Raw genomic sequence first — 21,271 nt, 5'->3', positions numbered from 1 at the left:
AAAGAAAGGAAACCCGAAAAGAAAAGGGATTTGATATTTTACTTAGATCTAAATCTCTAAATCTGGCCTTATTTTTCTGAAGAAAATGAGGAACAATATAGATGTGATGTGAAAAGAAAATGAAATCACGTCAAACAATATGAGATTAGATGTGAAAAGAAAAAGGAGGATAACGAGTAAGAAATAGATACAGATTTTAGAAATAGAAAGAGATAAGATGCAGATTTTAGAAATAGGAAAAAAATATGCAAAAAAGAAAGAAAATACGTTGGCTGGAAAAGGGCTATTTTGCAGAATATGCACCGGCCCCTTGTCGAATGACCGAAACAAGGGTAGGGGGCATCGGCCTCCCTACCGGACGATACGAAAGATAGGAGAAGGAGGGGGAAGGCGCCGTAGGGGCCACTGGCCACCTGTCGGCCTTCCGGCAAGCACAGGGAGAGGGGGAAGGCAGGACAGGGGCCGTCGGCCTCCTGTCGGCCCTCCGACAACCAGAGGAAAATGAAGAAGTAGGGGAAGAAAATAAGGGGGAAGACAGAGGGGAGAAAGAGAAGAAGACAGAGGTAGAGAGAGATAGCGACTTACCTGCAAGGGCCGACGTCGCTGCAAGGAGGGCATCGTCGAGGTACGCCGGACGGGAGGGGGATCAATGGTGTTGTCGGTGAATATCGCAGGGAGGCGAAAGAGGAAAACGAGAGCGAAGGCGCAGGCGAGAGGGCCTTTCGAGTGAGAGGCCCCTCGCCCCTGCGTCTCGCTTTAAAGGCATGGGGAGGGCAACAGATCGGGAAACCCCAAAGGGGTTTCCCTTTTCAGCAGAGGGAGGAAGGGGGGAAAGCGACGCAGGGGAGAAGGTTTTCAAGAAACCCTCGCCCGCCCAATAACCCTAGCGGGTCTGGGTCGGATCCGTATCCAACCCGGGTCCGATTTTATTTTTTGAAAAACGTGGGTTTTACATCCTACCCCCCTTAAAAGAATTTCGTCCGCGAAATTTCCTTGAATGACTCTTCGTAGAGATCAAAGTCTGAGTTAATCGGTATTGACAAAGATGCACAACATGTGTGTGTGATCCCCAACATGTATGCTTTTAAAGTGATCAAGACAACTCATAATGAGTTCCTGAGAAAGGTTTCAGTTGGACAAAATATATGCGTGATTTCCTTAATAAACTTTTGTTTCTTGAATGAGGTCTCTGTATTTTATCATAATCGGGTTATCGTTTGTTGTCCTTGCCATTTCTAACCGACTCTTTGTCCGAAATAACTTTAACTTATTCTCATACCTCAATGCCTTGTGCGGCCAGCTGTCATGACTTCGCTTAAGGTGTCGTTCTCAAAATGACCCCATTTTTCCTCAAAAGACCCAAGCATAACTTCATATCAAGATCTAAGATCAATAAAAATCTGATTCTCTAATCGTTCTACAACAAAAAGTGAAATCTATAAATTTATAACTAGCTATCTCAATCAACCTTATTAAACTCCAAATTAAGGCTTTATATTGAATTTAAAGCTGAAAAAATATTAGGCTTGGATTTGAACCTAGATCTGGATCCAAGATCCAAACGCAAAACAAAACTGGATCAAGATATAGATTTAAGTAGGAATTAGATAAGACCCAAATCCATATTAGTTCAGATCGTAGGCCTTGGATCCAATCCGATCCAACTCCGGATCCATTTCGACAAACTGCTCAATTTTAAGAAAAAATGCGATTTTCGAGCAAATTGGGGCTCGAATTCAGAAAAGTAAAATATCGTTGCGCTCATAATTCTGAGACGCATCCAACGATATATTACATGAATAACATAAGACAAAATAGTTTACATGCAGAATTTTAAAAATAGAATTCTTCCCTGTTAGTGTAAATTTTGTCGTGCGTCCCGGTAATTGAAATTGTTAAAAGCAATATTCATACATTTGGGGTGGTCATACGTAATTTAGAACAATTACGTATGCCTACTTGTAAATCTTCTCTTTACTAATCACCTATTTAAATAGGTGATTAGGGTTAATGAAAGTCGTGCTCTCTCTCTCCCTCTCTCTTTTCTTTTTTCTTCTTCTATTAACTCTCTTGTCTCTCTAAAATAGAGAAACATCTGGTAACTTCAACATGGTATCCGAACGGGTCTCCCTTCTGGGATGACGTTGCTGCTGCTGATTGTGGTGATGAGGATGCTGCTGGTCGTGAAGGGTGAAGAAGTGGGTGATCGTGGATCGTGATCAGGCTGCTGCTAGTCGTAAAGGGTGAAGTAGAAGTGGGTGTCTTGGATCGTGATATGCTCGTGGACCAAGAAAAATCAGATCTTGTCTGGTCATTGTGACGCATAAGAAGAAGCACGTTGATCATCGTGATCTGCTTGTGGATTAATTTTTTTTTCCAGATCGCGTCTGATTATTGTGACACATAAGGAGAAGCACGCAGATCTGAAGACTGCGATTGGATTTGAAATAAAGAGAGATCTCGATTCAGATTTGAGTGGTGTCGTCTTAAAAAAAAATATTTTTGATCGTTGTTAAATATCTGCGATCGGATCATTATCGTGGAATTTAAATGGTAAGGATTTCGGCCTTGAAGTTGGTAGTCTTGCTGAACATTCCAGTCGTGAAGTTGATAGTCTTGCCTTAAAAAATTTTGATATTCTGTGGTTATGGAGATGATCTGATCGCTATTCAGATCTAGAAGCAAACTGCGCAGGAGTCTCTTTGTTGCGCAGAAATATCTGGGTTGTTGGATTTTTATCATGGCTCAGTCACATGCTCAAGATAATGACCAAAAAGCAGAGGTCGTTGGTGAATATAAAGCCTTTGCGAATCCATTTTCGTATGGATCTTCAGTTAAGCTAGATGATACTAATTATGCACGGTGGTCTCGCACCTTCATGATGTCGGTTTCTGGTCATCAGAAAAAACATGTCCTATTGGAATTGGAGCCCACTGAAAGAACCGGAAAATATGTCACCTGGGATGAAGACAATGACATTGTGATGTCATGGATAATGAATAATGTACAACCCCATATAGCTGATGGACTGATTTATTATACCTGAGCTAAACAAATGTGGGACAATCTTCGTGATACGTATTCTCATGAAACCAATGTGAGTTGTATTCTACAAGTTGAGCAGGAAATTTATAGTTGCAGCAAGGGGAACAAACTTTGGCCCAATACTATGCCTCTGTTAAATCTGCCTTTGAGAGGCTAAATGCACACAGACCCTTATGTTGCACCAAACAGAAGACCCATCAGGAGCAGACTATGGTTGCCCGGTTCCTTACAAGTTTATCATCTGATTTTTCTGTTGCCAAAGTTCAAATGCTAACTAGTTTTGATGTTCCTACTCTTGCAGAAACCTACAATCGTCTGAGTAGGCTTGCCATCACTCTTCCTCAAACCCAATCAGAATCACAGGCATCAGCCCTAGCTATCACCTCAGGTCGTGGAAGAGCTACTTTCTTGAATTTTCGAGGAAGAGGTCGAGGTCGCGGTCGCAGTATAGGAGGAAGAGGAAGGCTTCAATGTACATATTGTGGTAAACTTGGACATCTTGAAGATAGGTGTTGGGGTAAGATTGGTCGACCTCGTACTCCATCGCCTAAACCAAATGTGTCCAAGGCTTAAGTTGCTAAACTCGAGGTAGAGACTCTCACTACCTCCTCCAGCGATCCAGTTATCCTCAGTCGTGCAGAGTATAATGAATTGTTGTCTCACCGGCTTCCTAGTTCGAGTGCTCCTATGCCTGTTGCTGATGTTGCATGCTCTACAGGTGATAGCCTGAGTTATCAAGGTAGTCAATGAATTATTGATTCAGGTGCCTCTAGACACTTGTGTGGGACTCCCTATAATTTTTCGAAGTTACATCCTATTGCTAAACTTCACAATGTTATACTTGCGGATAGGAGATCTTCTCCTGTTGTAGGCCAAGGAAACATCTCTATATCCCCCATACTTCAATTGACTAATGTCCTTCATGCTCCCTCATTTCCTCAGAATTTACTGTCTGTGAGTCGTATTGCTAAGGAGCATAACTGTAGGGTGATATTTGATCCTGTGTGTTGTATTTTTCAGGACTTGCTGACGGAGAAGAGGATTGCTGGAGGCCATAAGGAGGGTGGTGTCTATTATCTACATCAGCCAGTTGGATCCATGAATTCTATGTCCGAGCCATCTTCCAGTACCTATCAGTGGCATCTTCGTCTTGGTCATGTTCCTTTGCCAAAGCTTCGTAGACTTATTCCTCAGATTTCTCTGTCTGACTCATTCCAGTGTGATGCCTGTCAATTGGGCAAACATCACAGAAGCTCTTTTCCTTCTAGTCAGAGTCCATCGAGTCAAGGATTGTTTGAGATTTTGCATGCTGATGTATGGGGAACTAGTAGAGTTCCTAGTAGATCTCAGTGTCGTTATTACTTAGTTATTGTTGATGATTTTTCTAGATTGTCATGGGTTTTCTTAATAAAAGAAAGGTCAGAGGTTGCCTCCATTCTTATGTCTTTTGTCATTGAAATAAAGACTCAGTTTCATTCTCTTGTCAAGATTATCCGTACTGATAATGCTCTTGAGTTCAAGTCAAATGAATTGTTACAATTTTATCGAAATCGTCACATCCACCCTTAAACCACTTGTGCCCATACATCTCAGCAAAATGGAGTCGCTGAGAGGAAATATAGACATCTTCTAGATGTTGCTCGCACCCTTATGTTGCAATCAAATATGCCACCTTCATACTGGAGGGATGCCATTCTCACTTCTTGCTATCTTATTAATCATATGCCTTCTTCATCATTGGAAGAGCAAATTCCTTTTCAAATTCTCTATCATACTGCTCCACTTTTCCTGATTTCTCCCAAGGTGTTGAAAAGAAGTCATCACTGTGTATATGTCTGACCCGATCCATTTATATATTAGATCGGGTCTAGACCCAATTGGTGTAAATGTAAATTAACATGTTAAAAGGGTATTTCTGTACCCTAGTTTTAATTTTACTAAATACCTTTAAATATAATGAAAGGGTCAGCCGATACATGACTGAACCCCTCTTTCTGAAATCCCTCTCCCTTCTCTCTCTCTCTCTCCCCTCTCTCTCTTTCTTTCTTGCAGGTAAGCGTGGAGATTGAAGGATCCTTTCTTTCATGGTATCAGAGCAGCGTGACGATTGTGCGTGAAGAGCTGCCTTTGATTCACGGTGGCTTGATTTCACGGTGACTCGATATCACGGTGACTGTTTCACGGTGGCTTGATCACGGTGGCTCGATTTCTCGGTGACTCGATTTCACGGGGACTGTTTCACGGTGGTTTGATCACGGTGGCTCGATTTCTCGGTAAAAGACAGATCTCTTTCACGGTGACTGTTTCACGGTGACAGTCGATTCTTTTTGAAATTTTTTCACGGTGAGTTCGTGATTCTAAATCTAAATCGACTCTTCCTGGAGATATTCACGGTGAGTTCGTGATTCTGAAAAATGTATTTCTGAGTTCGTGATTCCGAAACTGCTGTTTCGTGGAAATCGACCCTTTCTGGAAATATTTCGGCTGTGTGAAAATGTTTCTGAGTTCGTGATTCTGAAATTACTGTTTTCGTGGGTGACTGGAACTGCTGTTTTTCTTGGTTCTGGAACTGCTGTATCTCCCATGTTGGAACTGCTGTGCACGATCCTAAAACTGTTGTTTTCGTGGGTTCTGGAACTGCTCTATATTGGAACTGCTGTATCTCTTTTTCTTTTCTGCTGTGCGTGATTCCTGCTATGCGTGATTCCCATTTCTGCTGATCTATACCTAAGTGACAGCCGAGTGCCCTGTCAGTCGAAACCTTGGTTGTGATATTCCTAGAACCCTGTTAGCCGAGTCCTCTGCTGTGAATGGATTCCTCTTATGGACAATCATGTCTGTCCTCAAGCTTTCTCGGTCAACTAGTCTCTGAAAAATTGAATAACTCCAATTTCTTAACCTGGAAAAGACAGATCATTCTATTTATAAAGAGTCAGGACCTCTCTGGTCATCTGGATGGATCTGTTCCATCACCTCCAAAATTCCTCTCACAAGAAAAGGCGAACGATAAAGGAGAACAGTCTCTTGTTCTTCGCAAGAACCCAGAATATGTTGCTTGGATGAAGAGGGATCAATCGTTAGTGGCCTACATCACTTCAACTCTCTCACAAGAAGTCCTCATTGCTCTTCCTGATGATTGTACGACCAAGGAACTGTGGGATGAGTTAGTTTAGACGTATTCACAAATTTCTGAGGCAAGAATTATGTATTTTAAGCGAGAGTTTCAAATGCTGAAGAAAGATTCCATGTCTGTTATGGAATACTTGAACAAAATGAAAGGCATCACGGACCAACTGACTGTTGTTGGGTATCTTGTCAGTGAAAAGGATAAAGTACAACAAACCTTAAGTGGATTGGGGTCAGACTATCATGTTATGACGACTATCTTATTATGTTTACCAAAACTTTCAAAGTTTGAAGATCTTCGTGCGAAGTTATTGCAATATGAGATGACCCTGAAAGGGTCTTCTGAAGATTCTTATGGGAATTCAGGAACACAAAATGTCCTGGCTATGGGAATGAGTTATGGCCGAGGACGAGGAAGCTCTTTTCGAGGAAAAGGAGGCCTAGGGAGAAACACCTATGGAGGTCGTGGCATACTTCCGACACCCAATATACAAGGACAAAGACCCATTCCCACTTGTTTTCTATGCAACAAGAAAGGACACATTAAAGCAAATTGTTGGTTTAATCCTCAAAACAAAGGGAAAGCTCCACAAGCAGAGGCTAGGAAGGATGGAGAAGTAAAGAAGTTGCTGTTGGCAGCCTTGGCAGGATTGAATATGAAGCAAAATGACAAAGGAACTTGGTATGTCGATTCTGGAGCAGCTAGTCATGTCACTGGTGATGCAGGTAAACTCTTGACTCTTACACCTTATGTTGGCAAGAATAGCATAGTCACAGGAGATGGATCTCATCACTTGATCTCACATACTGGAAATGCCATTATACCAATGTCAAAGTCTTCTCTTAAACTTCCAAGTGTCATCCATGCACCTAATATTCAAAAGAACATTGTTTCTGTCTCAAAACTTGTTGATGATGCCAATGCTTCAGTTGAATTTACTCCCTCTTCTGTTTATGTCAAGGATCTTCACACGAGGAAGACATTCGCTGAAGGAAAACGATGGGGCAACATGTATATCTTTCAAGAATATCCTTTCTCCGTTCATTCCGACTATTCATCCTTGAAGCCTCACCCGCGTAAATTTTTTGATTCTGATTTTATATTCAATATTTCTGAATGTAATAAGCCAAGACTTTGGCATAGTCGTCTTGGCCATTGTGGTCGTTATTTTATTGAAAAACTTGTCTTGAATAATTTTATTCCTAAGTCCAGTCTCAGTTCAGAGGTCGTTGATACAAAGTGTTCTAGTTGTCTTTTATGTAAGAGTCATGTCCTACCATTTGCTTCCATCAATAAAAGAGCTTCAAGGCCATTTGAGGTCATTTGTTCAGATGTCTGGGGTCCTGCCCCAATTACTTCTCTTTCTGGCAGTAAATACTATCTTATTTTCATTGATAGTTACTTGGATATTTTTTATGAAGCACAAATCAGAAGTTTTTGGATTGTTCCAAAGATTTCATTCCTTTGTTCAAAATCATTTCTCTACCAACATTCTTAATTTCCAGTGTGATGGAGGAGGTGAATTCTCCTCGAATGACTTTGTTGGTTTCCTTCAACATAATAGGATAAAGAGAAGAGCGTCTTGCCCGCATACACCTCAACAAAATGGAATTGCTGAAAGGAAGCATTAACATATTATAGAGACTGCAATGAGTATGATGCACAGGAGCAATCTTCCTGTATCATTATGGACTGAGGCCATTCACTCCACAGTCCATGTGATAAATCGATTACCCATGAGTATCTTAGAAAATAAGTCACCATATTTCTCTCTTTTTGGCATACAACCTGATTACCATGCATTACGTGTGTTTGGGTCTGTTTGCTATGTTCACATTGACAACTCACTCAGACACAAGTTCCAAGATAAAGCTTTAAAATGCAGGTTTATAGGATATGCAGAAGACTACAAAGGGTACATGTGCTATGATCCTCTGACTAAGCGTGTCAAGATATCAAGGAATGTAATTTTCGATGAGATGAACTTTGATGCTCAGGATGCTAATTCAACCCTTCATGCTGATAACTCAAGCTCCAACATTGAGGTATACTATCCATGGTTAAATTCAGAACTTTTTTCCAATGATAGAGTAGACTGTCCAGAAAATTGCAGTCAGAAGGAGACACATGAGGAGTCAGCAAATGAAACTCAAATGGAAGAAACTGTTCCACATGTCTTGGAGCCAGCAAGGTATAAAGGTATTGTGTACACCCGGCGAGAAAAAGAGCCCTCATTCGTCTCTTGTACGAGTATGGATCCATCTTCATAGACAATGGATATCAGAAGATCCTCAAGGATTCGACATCCACTTGACAGATGGATAAGTTATAAAAAATTTTCATTGGATTTTCAGTTGTTCTTGACATCCATAAGTAAAGAGGAAGAGCCCCTCATGTTCTATTAAGCTGCGAGCTCTAGAAGATGGGTTGAAGCAATGAATGAAGAAATGGAAGCTCTTCATGAATGTGGAACATGGGAGATTGTACCAAGGCCACTGAATAGAAATGTTGTTGGGTCAAAATGAGTGTACAAGATAAAGTATAAACCAGACGGGAGCATTGAAAGGTACAAGGCTAGACTTGTAGCCAAGGGATTTACACAAGAGGAAGGCCAAGACTTTGATGAGACTTTCAGTCCTGTAGTTAAAATGGGGACCATTCGCATTGTGTTGGGTCTAGCTATTAAATATGGTTGGTCATTGAGCCAGCTGGATGTAAAAAATGCTTTTCTGCACGGGGATTTAAAAGAGAAAGTTTACATGGAACAACCCACTGGATATGCAGAACGAGAAGCCAAAGAATATGTATGCAAGTTAAAGAGAGCTCTCTATGGCTTGAAACAAGCCTCTCGTTCTTGGTTCGACAGTTTTTCTCTAGAGGTACAACGACATGGCTTCTCTCGATCCCTTCTGGATGACTCATTATTTATTCACAATGAACAAGGAGTCACTACTTTCCTATTAATATATGTAGATGACATCATCATCACAGGGAACTGTAAAAGTCACATTGAGCAGGTGAAGGAGTTATTAAATCAGAGATTTAAGATGAAAGATTTGGGAGAGCTGCGATATTTTCTTGGGGTAGAAGTTGATAAAAGAAATGATACACTCACCCTTACTCAACACAAATACACGTTGGACATTCTCAGCAGAGCAGGCATGACAGATTGTAAGCCGTTGACAACTCCAAGTGTCATTCATCAGAAACTGAGTTCAAAAGACGGGGACATATATGAAGATCCCACTAAGTATCGCAGCTTAGTTGGCATGTTGCAATATCTGACTTTTACTAGACCTGATATAGTATATTCGGTTAATCAGGTATCCTAGTTTATGCATGAACCTCGTATGTCACATATGGAGGCAATCAAACGTATACTTCGTTACCTGAAGGGTACAATTGGTGATGGGCTGGTATACAAGAAAAGGGAATTAGATCCAGGCGGGGGTCATGAGGGCCATGAGATCGTCACTTATGCTGATGCTGATTGGGCGGGTGATCCAGACGAACGACGATCAGTATCCGGTTATTGCAGCTTCATTGGGCCAAACTTGGTATCCTGGAGCAGTAGAAAACAAAAGGTGGTTGCTAGATCGAGCACTGAGGCTGAATACAGATCCATGGCCACTGCCACGACCGAGGCTACATGGATAAGACATCTCCTGACAGAAATGGGAGAACCGATTGCTCGGTCACTATTGCTGTGTGACAATCAAAGTGCCATCAACATGTCCTTCAATCCCATCCATCATAGTCGAGCAAAGCACATTGAAATAGATCAACATTTTATTAGAAAAAAGGTTGAAGATAAAGAGATTGAGCCTATGTATGTGCTAATTGAAGAACAAGTTGCTAACATTCAGATTTTGGTTTCTGAAAGGCAAGTTGTACATGGTTCAGCACCATGCACAACTTGAGGGAGGCTGAAAAGAAGTCATCACTGTGTATATGTATGACCCGATCCATTTATATATTGGACCGGGTCCAGACCCACTTGGTGTAAATGTAAATTAACATGTTAAAAGGGTATTTCTGTACCCTAGTTTTAATTTTACTAAATACCTTTAAATATAATGAAAGGGTCAGCCGATACATGACTGAACCCCTCTTTCTGAAATCCCTCTCCCTTCTCTCTCTCTCTCCCCTCTCTCTCTTTCTTTCTTGCAGGTAAGCGTGGAGATTGAAGGATCCTTTCTTTCAGGTGTTTGGATGCGTCTCCTTTGTTCATAAACTTGGACCTAACCGTGATAAATTATCTGCCCAAGCCATCAAGTGTGTCTTCATTGGATATCCAAAGAATAAAAAAAGATACCGGTGTTATGATCCCATCTCCCGTCGAGAGTATCTTAGTGTTGATGTATCCTTCTTTGAATCTATTCCTTACTTTTCTACTACTACATCCAGACTACAAGTTGAACAAGGTGATGCCATGCCTCGTCCAGTTCCTCCTTTTCCCTTGCAGTCGTTTTCACAGACTATTCCTCATTCTCGAACTCCCATATCTGCTCGATATCATAATCCTCCGCTGGTGTACACTCGCAGATCACTACCTGAATTAGATCCTACATCACCGCTTTCTTCAGAAGTAAGTTCGCCTAAAAATATTGAGATGTTTAATGTTGAGGATGACAAACCTATAGCCCTTAGGAAAGGTACAAGACAATGCACATTACATCCTATTTCCAAGTTTGCTACTGAAGCAAGGCTTGGGGTTCACATGAAGAATTTTATCTCTGCTTTATCTGCCATATCTGTTCCACTTAATCATCATCAGACGTTGTTAGACCCTAAGTGGAAGCAAGCGATGCAGGTTGAGATGCATGCCTTGCTCTCCTGGGACACATGGGACTTAGTTGTTCCACCTACTGATGCAGATATCGTCGGATGTAAGTGGGTCTACACCATTAAGTATAACTCGGATGACTCCATTGAAAGATACAAAACCCGATTGGTGGCTAAAGGGTATACTCAAACATATGAAGCTGACTTTTTTGCGACTTTTTCCCCAATCGCCCGTCTTGGGACTATTCGTTTGGTCATATCTATAGCTGTTCATTGTAGGCGGAGTTTATGCCTGTTAGATGTGAAAAACACCTTCTTGTATAGAGATCTATCTGAAACTGTGTACATGCAGCAACCTCCCGGGTTTGAGGTTCAGGGGGAGTGTAGCAAGGTATGCAAACTAAAGAAGGCCATATATGGCCTAAAACAGAGCCCCCGTGCATGGTTTCAGAAGTTATTTGAAATTATGTCTGCATTTGGCTTCAACAAGTCAGCATCAGATCATTCCTTGTTTATCAAGAAAACCTCCGCTGGTATTGTGGTTATGGTTGTGTATGTGGATGATATTATTTTTACAGAGAGCAGTGAAAAGGACATCTCAGACACAAAAATTCATCTTCAGAAGCACTTTGTTACAAAAGATCTCGGTTCTCTTAGATACTTCTTGGGCATAGAGGTGGCTAGAAACAGTGAGGGGTTAGTATTATCACAGAGAAAGTATGTACTTGACCTACTGCAGGAAACAGGGATGTTAGGTACCAAACCAGCCAATATACCAATGGATCCTAAACTTTATATGTATGATGAACAAGCAGAACCAATTGACAGTAGTAGTTTTAGATCCCTGGTTGGTAAACTTTTATATGTTACTGTAACAAGGCCAAATATCTCCTTGGCTGTGAGCAAGATAAGCCAATTCATGGACAGACCAACCCGAGTGCACTGGTAGGCAGCGATGATGATTCTCAGTTATTTGAAATCCTCTCCTGACAAAACTCCAACCTTGATATACTTGCGTACTCAGATGCAGATTATGCAGGGGCCATTGATGATAGAAAGTCCACCACAGGGTTCTGCATGTTCGTAGGAGAAAACTTAATTACTTGGAGAAGTAAAAAACAAACTGTGGTAGCTCGTTCGAGTGCTGAATCAGAATATAGAGCTATGGCTCAAACAACTGCTGAAATGATGTGGGTTAGATCCATTCTAAGAGATCTACAAGTGATGATTTCATCCCCAATGTTGATGATGTGTGATAATAGAGCAACCACCCATACAACCAACAATTCAGTTTTTCATGAGAGAACAAACACATTGAAGTTGATTGCCACTATATACGTGACTTAGTGCAGTCGGGGCATATTTCTACTAGTCATGTGATTTCTGAGGACCAAGTTGCAGATGTCTTCACCAAGCCTATTGCAAGTGCAGGTTTTTCAAGATGTTGCAACAAGCTGAGCATGATAGATATATATGCTCCAGCTAGAGGGGGAGTGTTAAAAGCAATATTCATACATTTGGGGTGGTCATACGTAATTTAGAACAATTACGTATGCCTACTTGTAAATCTTCTCTTTACTAATCACATATTTAAATAGGTGATTAGGGTTAATGAAAGTCGTGCTCTCTCTCTCTCTCTCTTTTCTTTTTTCTTCTGTTAACTCTCTTGTCTCTCTAAAATAGAGAAACATCTGGTAACTTCGACAAAAATAAATTCTAACATTTTATAGTAGATGCCTCTATGTGTTAACTAACTATAATCATAAACCTTGCCTCATTCGGATTCCAGATCAAGGATAAATAAATATTTTACCGAAACTGGGTTTTTGTTCACTGAACAAACTTGTCCAGTTCAGTCCCTCCGAAGAAGCATCAACCAACAAATTTATAGGAGAAATTTTTTATAAAATTTACTTTAGCTAGATGAACATGTCTGGAAGAATCTCCCACATGGATCAAGTCCAAACTCTATCCTAGCTATGAATTAAAATTCACGGGTTGCAGTCTGTTCAGGTGTTTGGGCAGACTATTCTCTAAAAATTTTTAGGTTTAGGAGCCATCTTTCGTGATTTTTAGCTCACAGACCGTAATGAATCTATGCTGTGTTTATGGAAAGTTATTTAATATGTAATCTAACACATAAGATTTTCAGCCATAACCATGAAAAAAATTAAGAGAAATAAAATCCACAAGACAGTACAATCGTATAATTTTTTTTTGTTAGAACAAAAATTTTGTTCCGACTTTTGGAGGTGTCATAATTTCTTATCTGGACCTCGAATAGTGCTAATTTTTTTTCTTTGATTTCCTCTTTGTGTTTGGAATGTCCATCTAAAATTTGGAAAATTTTTAGGCTCAATGTTTGAGCGTACGATGAAGTTCCTGAAAAGTGCCTGGGCCAATAAAAATAAGACAATATGCTTTTTAATTAAACCCTAACTAATTTCATGATTTTCATAAGTAAACACTAAAATCATGCATCCAACGATTTTTGATAAATCATAAGCACATCATACACATGTATATCAACATCTAAACATGTTGTAATCATCAAATATAACATGAACATGATTTTAAACATCAAACTACATCCTTCTTGCATCGGAAAACAAACTAAATCAACCTACGATTAAAAACAAATAAAATAATCGAAACTAAGGTTTAAAAATTAATATATACATTAAATCGAACCATAAGAACATGATTTCATGCTTGATCAACCTATACTAAACCCTAAACATGTTGAATAATGAGAAACCTCGTACCTTTGACATGTAAACGAATCAAAAACCACAACGAACGCACAAACATGTATCATATCACTCTAAGAACACCCGAAACACTATAGAAATATGAAAAGACCCTAGATCTCTCTTCCTTCTCATGTAGATGCTGTCCAAGGTTGGTTTACAGACCTCTTATAAGTTATGCATATAAAACAATAATGAAAACACATGGTGGTCTGCTCCCATGGCCGGTCATCGAAAAAATACAATGGCTTACCTCAATTTGGGCTTCTTCTAAAAGAAAATTGACCCTATGTACTCTTTCCCTCTACTCTCTATCTTTCTCTCTACCTTCTTCATTTTCTTCTCTCTCTCTCTCTCTCTCCCTCTCTCTCTTTTCCAAACTCGTGTGGGAGAGGAGAGATTCGGCTTCTCTTTCTTCTTTATATAGAGGAGAGAGGGCTACTCTCTCTCTCTCTCTTACTTGGGTGGGTGGGACTCCAACACCAAGAGGACTTTTCCAAGGGAGGGATGTCTCTCCCTTGAAGTCGTCTAATCCAACCCAATCTCCACCTTTCCATTTCCTCTAAACCTTCTTCTAAAAGCTATTTAATTAATTAAAATTTTAAATTAAGTATTCTAAATAATTTAATTACCTTATTTATTGTATATTAAGAATCATACTAAATCTATGGATCCTATCCAAAAAGGGCCCATGATCCAATGTTACACCCAATTTTATTTAATTAATTAATTATTAAAAATTATCAATAAATTTATTTAAATTAAAATTTTAAATTATCAAAAATGCTAGGCATTACACCTAGCTCTTCTGATTATTCCGTGTTGACTTCTAAATTGTTCTTTTTTTATTATTAAATGATGCTATGATTATTTGTTATGTTGTTACTTGTTAGTTATTTAGTATTTGTTAAGTCATTAGTTGTTAACTTGGTTGCTCATTTATCAATTTATCTTGTCTATTTTAAGGTTTTTATCTTAGTTTTATTTAATTTTTCTATTTTTGTATTTTTACTTATTTGTTATAAATTTTATTTAAAATTTTTAAATATTGCCAAGATTTTTTCGGGCAAAACCACTTTTTGAAAAATCCCTACAAGAAAAACCCTCGCCAAGAAATTACGTTGAATGATACAGGTGACTATGAATTACAATAATGAATCAGAACAATACATCAAAAAGATAATCAAGACTATAAATAAGATAAAAGACCTAAAATCATGAGATATTGAAAATGGTTGAGATATTGATTTATTGTGATTTTTTCATAATTTTATTGTTTTGTAATTTGTTCTGATAAAATCACAGTTTGGTCTTTCACCTTGTTTTCCTTGTCTATATTTGAATATATTATTGATGTGATGGAAAGTGTCCATCCAGTCCTTTCATTCATAAGCATTCAGTAAGCTGTAATGAGCCGAGTATTGTATGTATTTGAACATAAGAAAATATCCAAGAGTTCTATTTATCTGGTCATCATATTATTATGACAGGGAGTTTCTGTAAGGGTGCGAAGGCCAACGGATTACAACCCTTCATTAGCTGCAGCACTTGGGCCAAGCCAACCTAATCCTCATCTCAACTTAGCTGCTGTTGGTCTTACTCCAGGGTGATTGAGCTTTTGCTGGTTAAACATTTCTTCTTTACTGCTGTTGCATGTAGTACTCTTCTCATTGTGTTCTGAACTGGTATTAGCAGTGTGATTGGTGGGGCAGAAGGGCCTGATCGTATATTTGTTGGTGGACTGCCATACTACTTCACTGAGGCCCAGATAAGGGAGTTGTTGGAGTCCTTTGGGTATAGTCTGATCCTGGAGTAAAAATTTTCATTACTTTTTGAAGAATTAGTGGAGGTGCTTCTTTGGTAAGCAACTTTCTTTGGCATGATCCCATAGTCCAACTAATTTATGCTTGACCCTTTGCAGCCCTTTGCGAGGATTTGACCTTGTTAAAGATAGAGATACAGGAAACTCGAAAGGTTATGGTTTCTGTGTATATCAGGTGGATGCATTTTCTGGTTACTGTTGATGTGTTCCCTCTCTCTCTCTCTCTCTATATATATATTGTATTTTTGTATGTATGTTAAGATAACTAAGAAAGGTTCTTGTTTAAAAAATGTGACAGCTTTGAAAGATGAAAAGATTATAAAAAGTAGGAAAAGTGATAACTAACAAAATGCCTTAGAAGTTGAGGAATAAATGACATATCCTAAATTTATGTATTTGCCGTTCATAAGTTAGAGAGAAGATGGATCTATAATCTAAACTGACCAGTCTATGCATCAGCAGCCTAACATTTGACATTATATCGGTTACATTGTTGTTAAAAACACGAGGGCCTTTGTGCCTTGAGGCACTAAAAAAAACGTATATGCCTTGAGGCACTAAAAAAAAATGTATATGCCTTGAGGCGTACGCCTCAGGGCGAGGCACGACCCTTTTATTATTTTGGTCAAATGGGGGCTTTGACCAAAATAATAATTTGGGGCTAATTATTTGAGTCCTCGACCCTAATTAGGGTCGAGGACCTCCTTTTCTCTCACTCTCTCATCTCTCTGGTCTCTCGCTCTCCCAGATCTCTCGTCTCTCGCTATTCTTGTCTCTCCCTTTTCTCTCGTTGTAATATCGCGTATTTTCACGATTAGTTAAATTTGATTTTTTGTCGAAAATTTGGCTAAGTTTGGGAGAAAAATCATTTGAGTCTCAATATTAGAACGATGTTTTTGAGTTTGGGCTTGGCTCCGGTCTCATCGTTTAGGTCGAGGCGAGCCAATCAAAGCGTAAGAAAGAGTTTCATTTTTTACCTTTAAATTTAGGCGAAATTCAGAATTTGATATTTGTGTAATATGTCATTGGAAGCGTCTCGGAATTCTGAGCGCAATGCTATTTTACTTTTCTGAATTCGAGTTACGGTTGACCCGAAAATCACATTTTTTAAAAAATTGAGCAGTTTGTCGAACTGGATCCGAAGTGGATCGGATTGGATCCAATGCATATGATCCAAATTATTATGGATTTTGATCTTATTTAAGATCCATTTTAATATGGATTTAATCCAGATCTTGATCCAATTTTGTTTTGGGTATGGGTTTGGATTTTGGATTCGAATCCGGACCCAAATCCATATCCAATAAAAATGTAGTTGTAAATTCAGTTTAAAACTTTAAATTATAGCTAACTGGAGTTAGAAAGACTCCTAAGGTAATTAAACCAACTTTGGAAATTCAAAATTATTTAATTAATTATTAAATAATTAATAATTAATAATTAACAATTAATAATTAACAATTAATAATTATTTAATTATTTAATTTTTTAATTAAATTATATTAATTCCAAAAATTTGATTTAGGGCTGATTAGGACTTCTTAAAAGAGCCCTCATACTTACCTAAGAAGACTCAAGAAGGATTAAGAAAGGATTTTAGAAATTTAGAAAGTTTTGAAAAGTCAACTTTAGAGTCCAAAATTTTTAAATTCTAAGAGAGAGTCCTAAATGGGATATTAGCTCCAGCCCTCTCTAGAGGTTCTGGAGAGATAAGGGAGGTGTCTTCCCTATTTCTCTATAAATAGATAAAAAAAAAAAAGAGAGGAAAGAGAAAGAGAAAGGGAAAAAGAAAGAGGAGAGAGAAGGAGAGGAAAAGAAAGGAAGAAGGCGGAAGAAGAGGAGGAGTTTGGACTTCTCCAACCATCTATCCACGTTTTTCAACTTTTACCATCGTTTTTCTATATTTTTTTATTCATGGTATGGGTTTCCTCTCTTGAATCAAGTGAGAAATTGATATAGATTGGATTTCCATGCAATAATTTGATGAAAATTCATGGAAAATGTGTTTAAAATCATGTTTTTTGTAAATACACATGAAGGAGGATGCATGAATCTTCCTCCATGGTTGTATTCTTGATCCTTTTCAGTTTTTTTGAAATTTATTTGGGGATAAGTATATGTATATATGTGCCGATATATACATATGTATATTTGATGAGCCGTCGATCTAGGGTGATATTGTTAAAAAAAAAGAGACAAGAAAATCATATATTGCGATTTTGCGGGTCAATAGCACAAATTCTGTATAAAGCTTATTCCAATATTAAAACAGATATCGTGGTTTTGATTCATGTTAAAACAGTGTATTAGGTGGTATGTTCCATGGTAAACTTGTTTATCTGCATAACATAATGTAGAAATCATTACAAGCATTTGTTGTTGCATGTTCATTCTTTTTTTTTAGATTCACGGAAAAATCTAAATATAAAAGTGTAATAACCTGGAAAAAAAAATTACCTTGGATCCTGCTCGCGCTTCACGACCTGAGCCCTCAATCGTGTACAGCCGCAGACGACAACAAGCTTGCAACTCTCCGAGGTAGTGGAAGATTGCACAGAGGACTTGGATAATTGAATCAAGTTCAATTAAACTAAAAACGATCATTAAATAAATATATATACAAATATATATATTTATACGAGTATGCACTTAACTTAAGAATGCGGTTTCACGATCCTTGCCCTTTACTTTCTGTCGTGTCTTTTACCTTCTGTCAGTCTTTACTTGCCGTCGCGCATCGCGTCGAGGTTTTGCGTTGCACTTCTGCTTACAGTCTTTACTTGCCGTCGCGCATTGCGTCAAGGTTTTGCATTACACTCATGCTTACAGTCTTTACTTGCTGTCGCGCATCGCGTCGAGGTTTTGCGTTGCACTCCTTTCTACAGTTTTAATTGCCGTTGCGCGTTGTGCCGAGGTTTTGCATTGCACTTCTGCTTACCGTCTTTACCTTGCCGTCGCGCTTTGCGCTTAGGTTCTTGCTTTTGCATATGTGTTGTTATTGCCTTGCTATTGCAGATGACGTGCAGGTTTTCGCTCTTTGTGTATGCCTTAAAGGCATCCTCGTGGAGGATGCAAGGGGCATTCACCACTCTCTCTCTTGCGATGAGAGTGGAGTTGAGCGTTACATCATCGTTTAAGGAGAGGGATACCTTGCAAGGATCTTGACTCTTTGAGTACGCAGTCCTGCTGACGAGTTGGGGTTCGAACAAACTTCTTAGCAGGGGTTCTGTTGAGAAACCTGTATCCCGTCTATCGAGGCCGATATCGAGTCATGCGAGGCATGTAGATACCCCAATAGCCTATGAGATTCTAGAAAATCGCATGCATAGTGTTGGCACAAGGTACTGGCTTTTTCAAAAGATAAAGAATGTCAAAAGTAAAGTTGATAAACATTATATCTTTGTGAAACACTCCTGTTGAGGCTTCTATTGAGGAGCTATACCCCCTTCATCCTAGAGTACTTGTAGTCATGCACTACACGTCTAGTACTGCGATAATCGGATGAGACGGTCGTGCGACCTCGAACAGTGCTAAATGCACAATGCTGTAATCACATAAAATGGCCTCACATTCGCCTTCACAGGCAAGATGCTCGAGTGGTTTAAAGACCACAACATAGAATGGGTTGTTAGTTAAACAACTCCTAATACACCCATTCGCTTCTTGTTGTCTCTTAAGGGAGAGGACAGAGCGGTACAAAACTCCAATAGACAGGTTGTTAACAACCACCCCACGAGCAATGATCCGACCTCCCCAATCATTGGAGTTAGGGGAAAGGAGCTACAATAGTTAGCTCAACACTTCTGCAGAAGTTGGATGCATCCGTGGCACTGCTTATCAGCCTTTGGGGAATCCTCTCTCGGCTAAAGCCGTCCCTTTAGGAGCAGACTCAACTAGCTATTCGGGTTATTGGAAATACATAGAATAACAGACGCCCGAACTAGTCTCAGTTGTTTCTACGTTTTGCCTGCGCGTACCCGCATGCCAGTAATATCGAAACATAAAGTTTGTTCAGACTGGTTGTTGGGTCGTGAGACTCTCTTGCACTACTGACTCGCCTGCACTACTTACTCGCTTGCACTACTTACTCGCTTATACTACTTACGCGTTTGCACTATTTACCTACTTGTATTGCTTACGTGTTTAACTGCATATCTGCATTAAACTGCGTAACCTACTGAATTAAATGTACATAATTCAATTTCCTGTAGTCTCGCTTGTGCACCTACTAGTTTTTCGCGAAACTAACCCATTCTATGGGTACAAGTGATGATTAGGTACACCACGGGCGATGGCGTGATGGCAAGATGACTACAAGACTTTCTTTTTCCTGCTCTTAGCTCGCGTCCTGGACGTTTGGGGTTTTTTAACGGATTTTCATTGGGATATTCGAATTTTGTACTTTGGAGAACTTCTTAAATGAAAGTGGCTTTTCCAAGTGTTTGCAGGTAGCATGAGTTGTGCACTTTGGTTCTTTTAGCTAACACACCCAAAGTTGTCCGCTTGTCTTTCTGAAATTAACAAAGGAATAGTCTTTCGCTGATTTCATAAACCATCTCTGAAATAAAGAGATTTCTTTTTAGCCTCTTGTCTGTTTTTCTTAAAGGTTTACAAGTTTGAAATTTTGGGGCGTTACAACTTGGTATCAGAGCTAAGGGAAGCAAGGATTCTTGACCATTGAGCATCCGCATTGCGCTGTGAATATACCTTTCCTCTTGCTTAGTAGGTGTATTTTGCATTGTTAAGATAAGTTGCTTGAAACGTTTTTCTTATGTACCAACATTGATGGGTTTTCGTAAACTACTCATGTTAAGCATGAATAGTACTTATGTTTTTGTCTTATTTCGAGCCTCCTGAAATTTCTAATTATTGGTATTCCGTGTTTACTTCAAGGATGGTAAATAACTCAAATGAAGAGTCTGTTTACGAATGGTCAGATCAACGGGGATTCGTGATGGATTCCCTAAGTTCCTTGGCAGCAGCTATGCGAGACCTGATTCGTTCCCAAAGGGAACCGATGTAATAACCAGAAATTTTTCGTGAATTTTCATTTATAAAATAATGCGAAATGTGCGAATGGGCCTAAGGATCCGTATTTCGGATCCAGGACCCATAAGGGGGAATATATATATAGTTAATATCATATATGTAGATAAAAAGAAATAATAAAAATCAAGGTTAGTGCAGGGATCCACAGTTGGATCCAACCTGTGGATCCACATTTTCGAGTAAGTCATGGATCCAATTCACAGACCCAAATCGGCAAAGGATCCATTGGCCCTGATAGTGATAGGATCTCGGGTCTCAGTCCCGGACCCGGGCCGCGCCTCCCCCTTAGCAGGTAAGTAACAAAAAAAAAAGTGAACTCTTTGACCCGGGTCGGACCCGACCCGGATCCATAACCCGGTAGGGTTTTAAAACCCTGCCCGTGTGTTTCCCCTTTTCCTCCCTGTAGCCGCCTCGCACGAAAGGGGCTCCCCGTAACCGACGGAGCCACGACCCCCTTCCCCTTTGTGCCTTCCCTTTTAAGCAACACGGCGGAAGAGGAGGCCCTCACGGCAGCCCCCTTCTCCTGTCCTTTTCCCTTGCGTGCGGCAAGCACTGACGCGGGCCGACGAAGCCAGTCCCCCAGCGGAGCAACTGACGCCGGCACAAAGAAAAATATCCCCTCCACAGGCGCTGGAGCAGTCGAGGCCGGTGGAATCACTCTCCTTCTCGCGATAGCCGCAACCCTCAAACGCC

The 21,271-nt window shown here is 39.7% G+C and overlaps 1 protein-coding gene across 6 annotated transcripts in view; it reads left to right on the top strand.

Moving 5' to 3' along the window:
• Positions 1–21,271, top strand: part of LOC149822214 (splicing factor U2af large subunit B-like) — a 219,656-nt gene that overhangs the window by 54,441 nt on the left and 143,944 nt on the right. For 3 of the 6 annotated variants that reach the window (XM_089980673.1, XM_089980672.1, XM_089980670.1), the window contains 3 exons: positions 15,198–15,313; positions 15,403–15,501; positions 15,629–15,704. In XM_089980673.1, the coding sequence (XP_089836799.1) occupies positions 15,198–15,313; positions 15,403–15,501; positions 15,629–15,704 (291 nt within the window). Of the gene's footprint in view, positions 1–15,197; positions 15,314–15,399; positions 15,502–15,628; positions 15,705–21,271 lie in introns of all 6 variants that reach the window. The other 3 variants (XM_089980671.1, XM_089980675.1, XM_089980674.1) reach the window with 1 other exon arrangement.

Source organism: Nuphar pumila, chromosome 11 (assembly GCF_984573655.1).
Source record: "Nuphar pumila chromosome 11, dmNupPumi1.hap1.1, whole genome shotgun sequence".
Lineage (NCBI taxonomy): Eukaryota > Viridiplantae > Streptophyta > Magnoliopsida > Nymphaeales > Nymphaeaceae > Nuphar > Nuphar pumila.
Note: the sequence above shows the minus strand (reverse complement) of the source record. Positions and strands in the feature narration are given on the sequence as shown.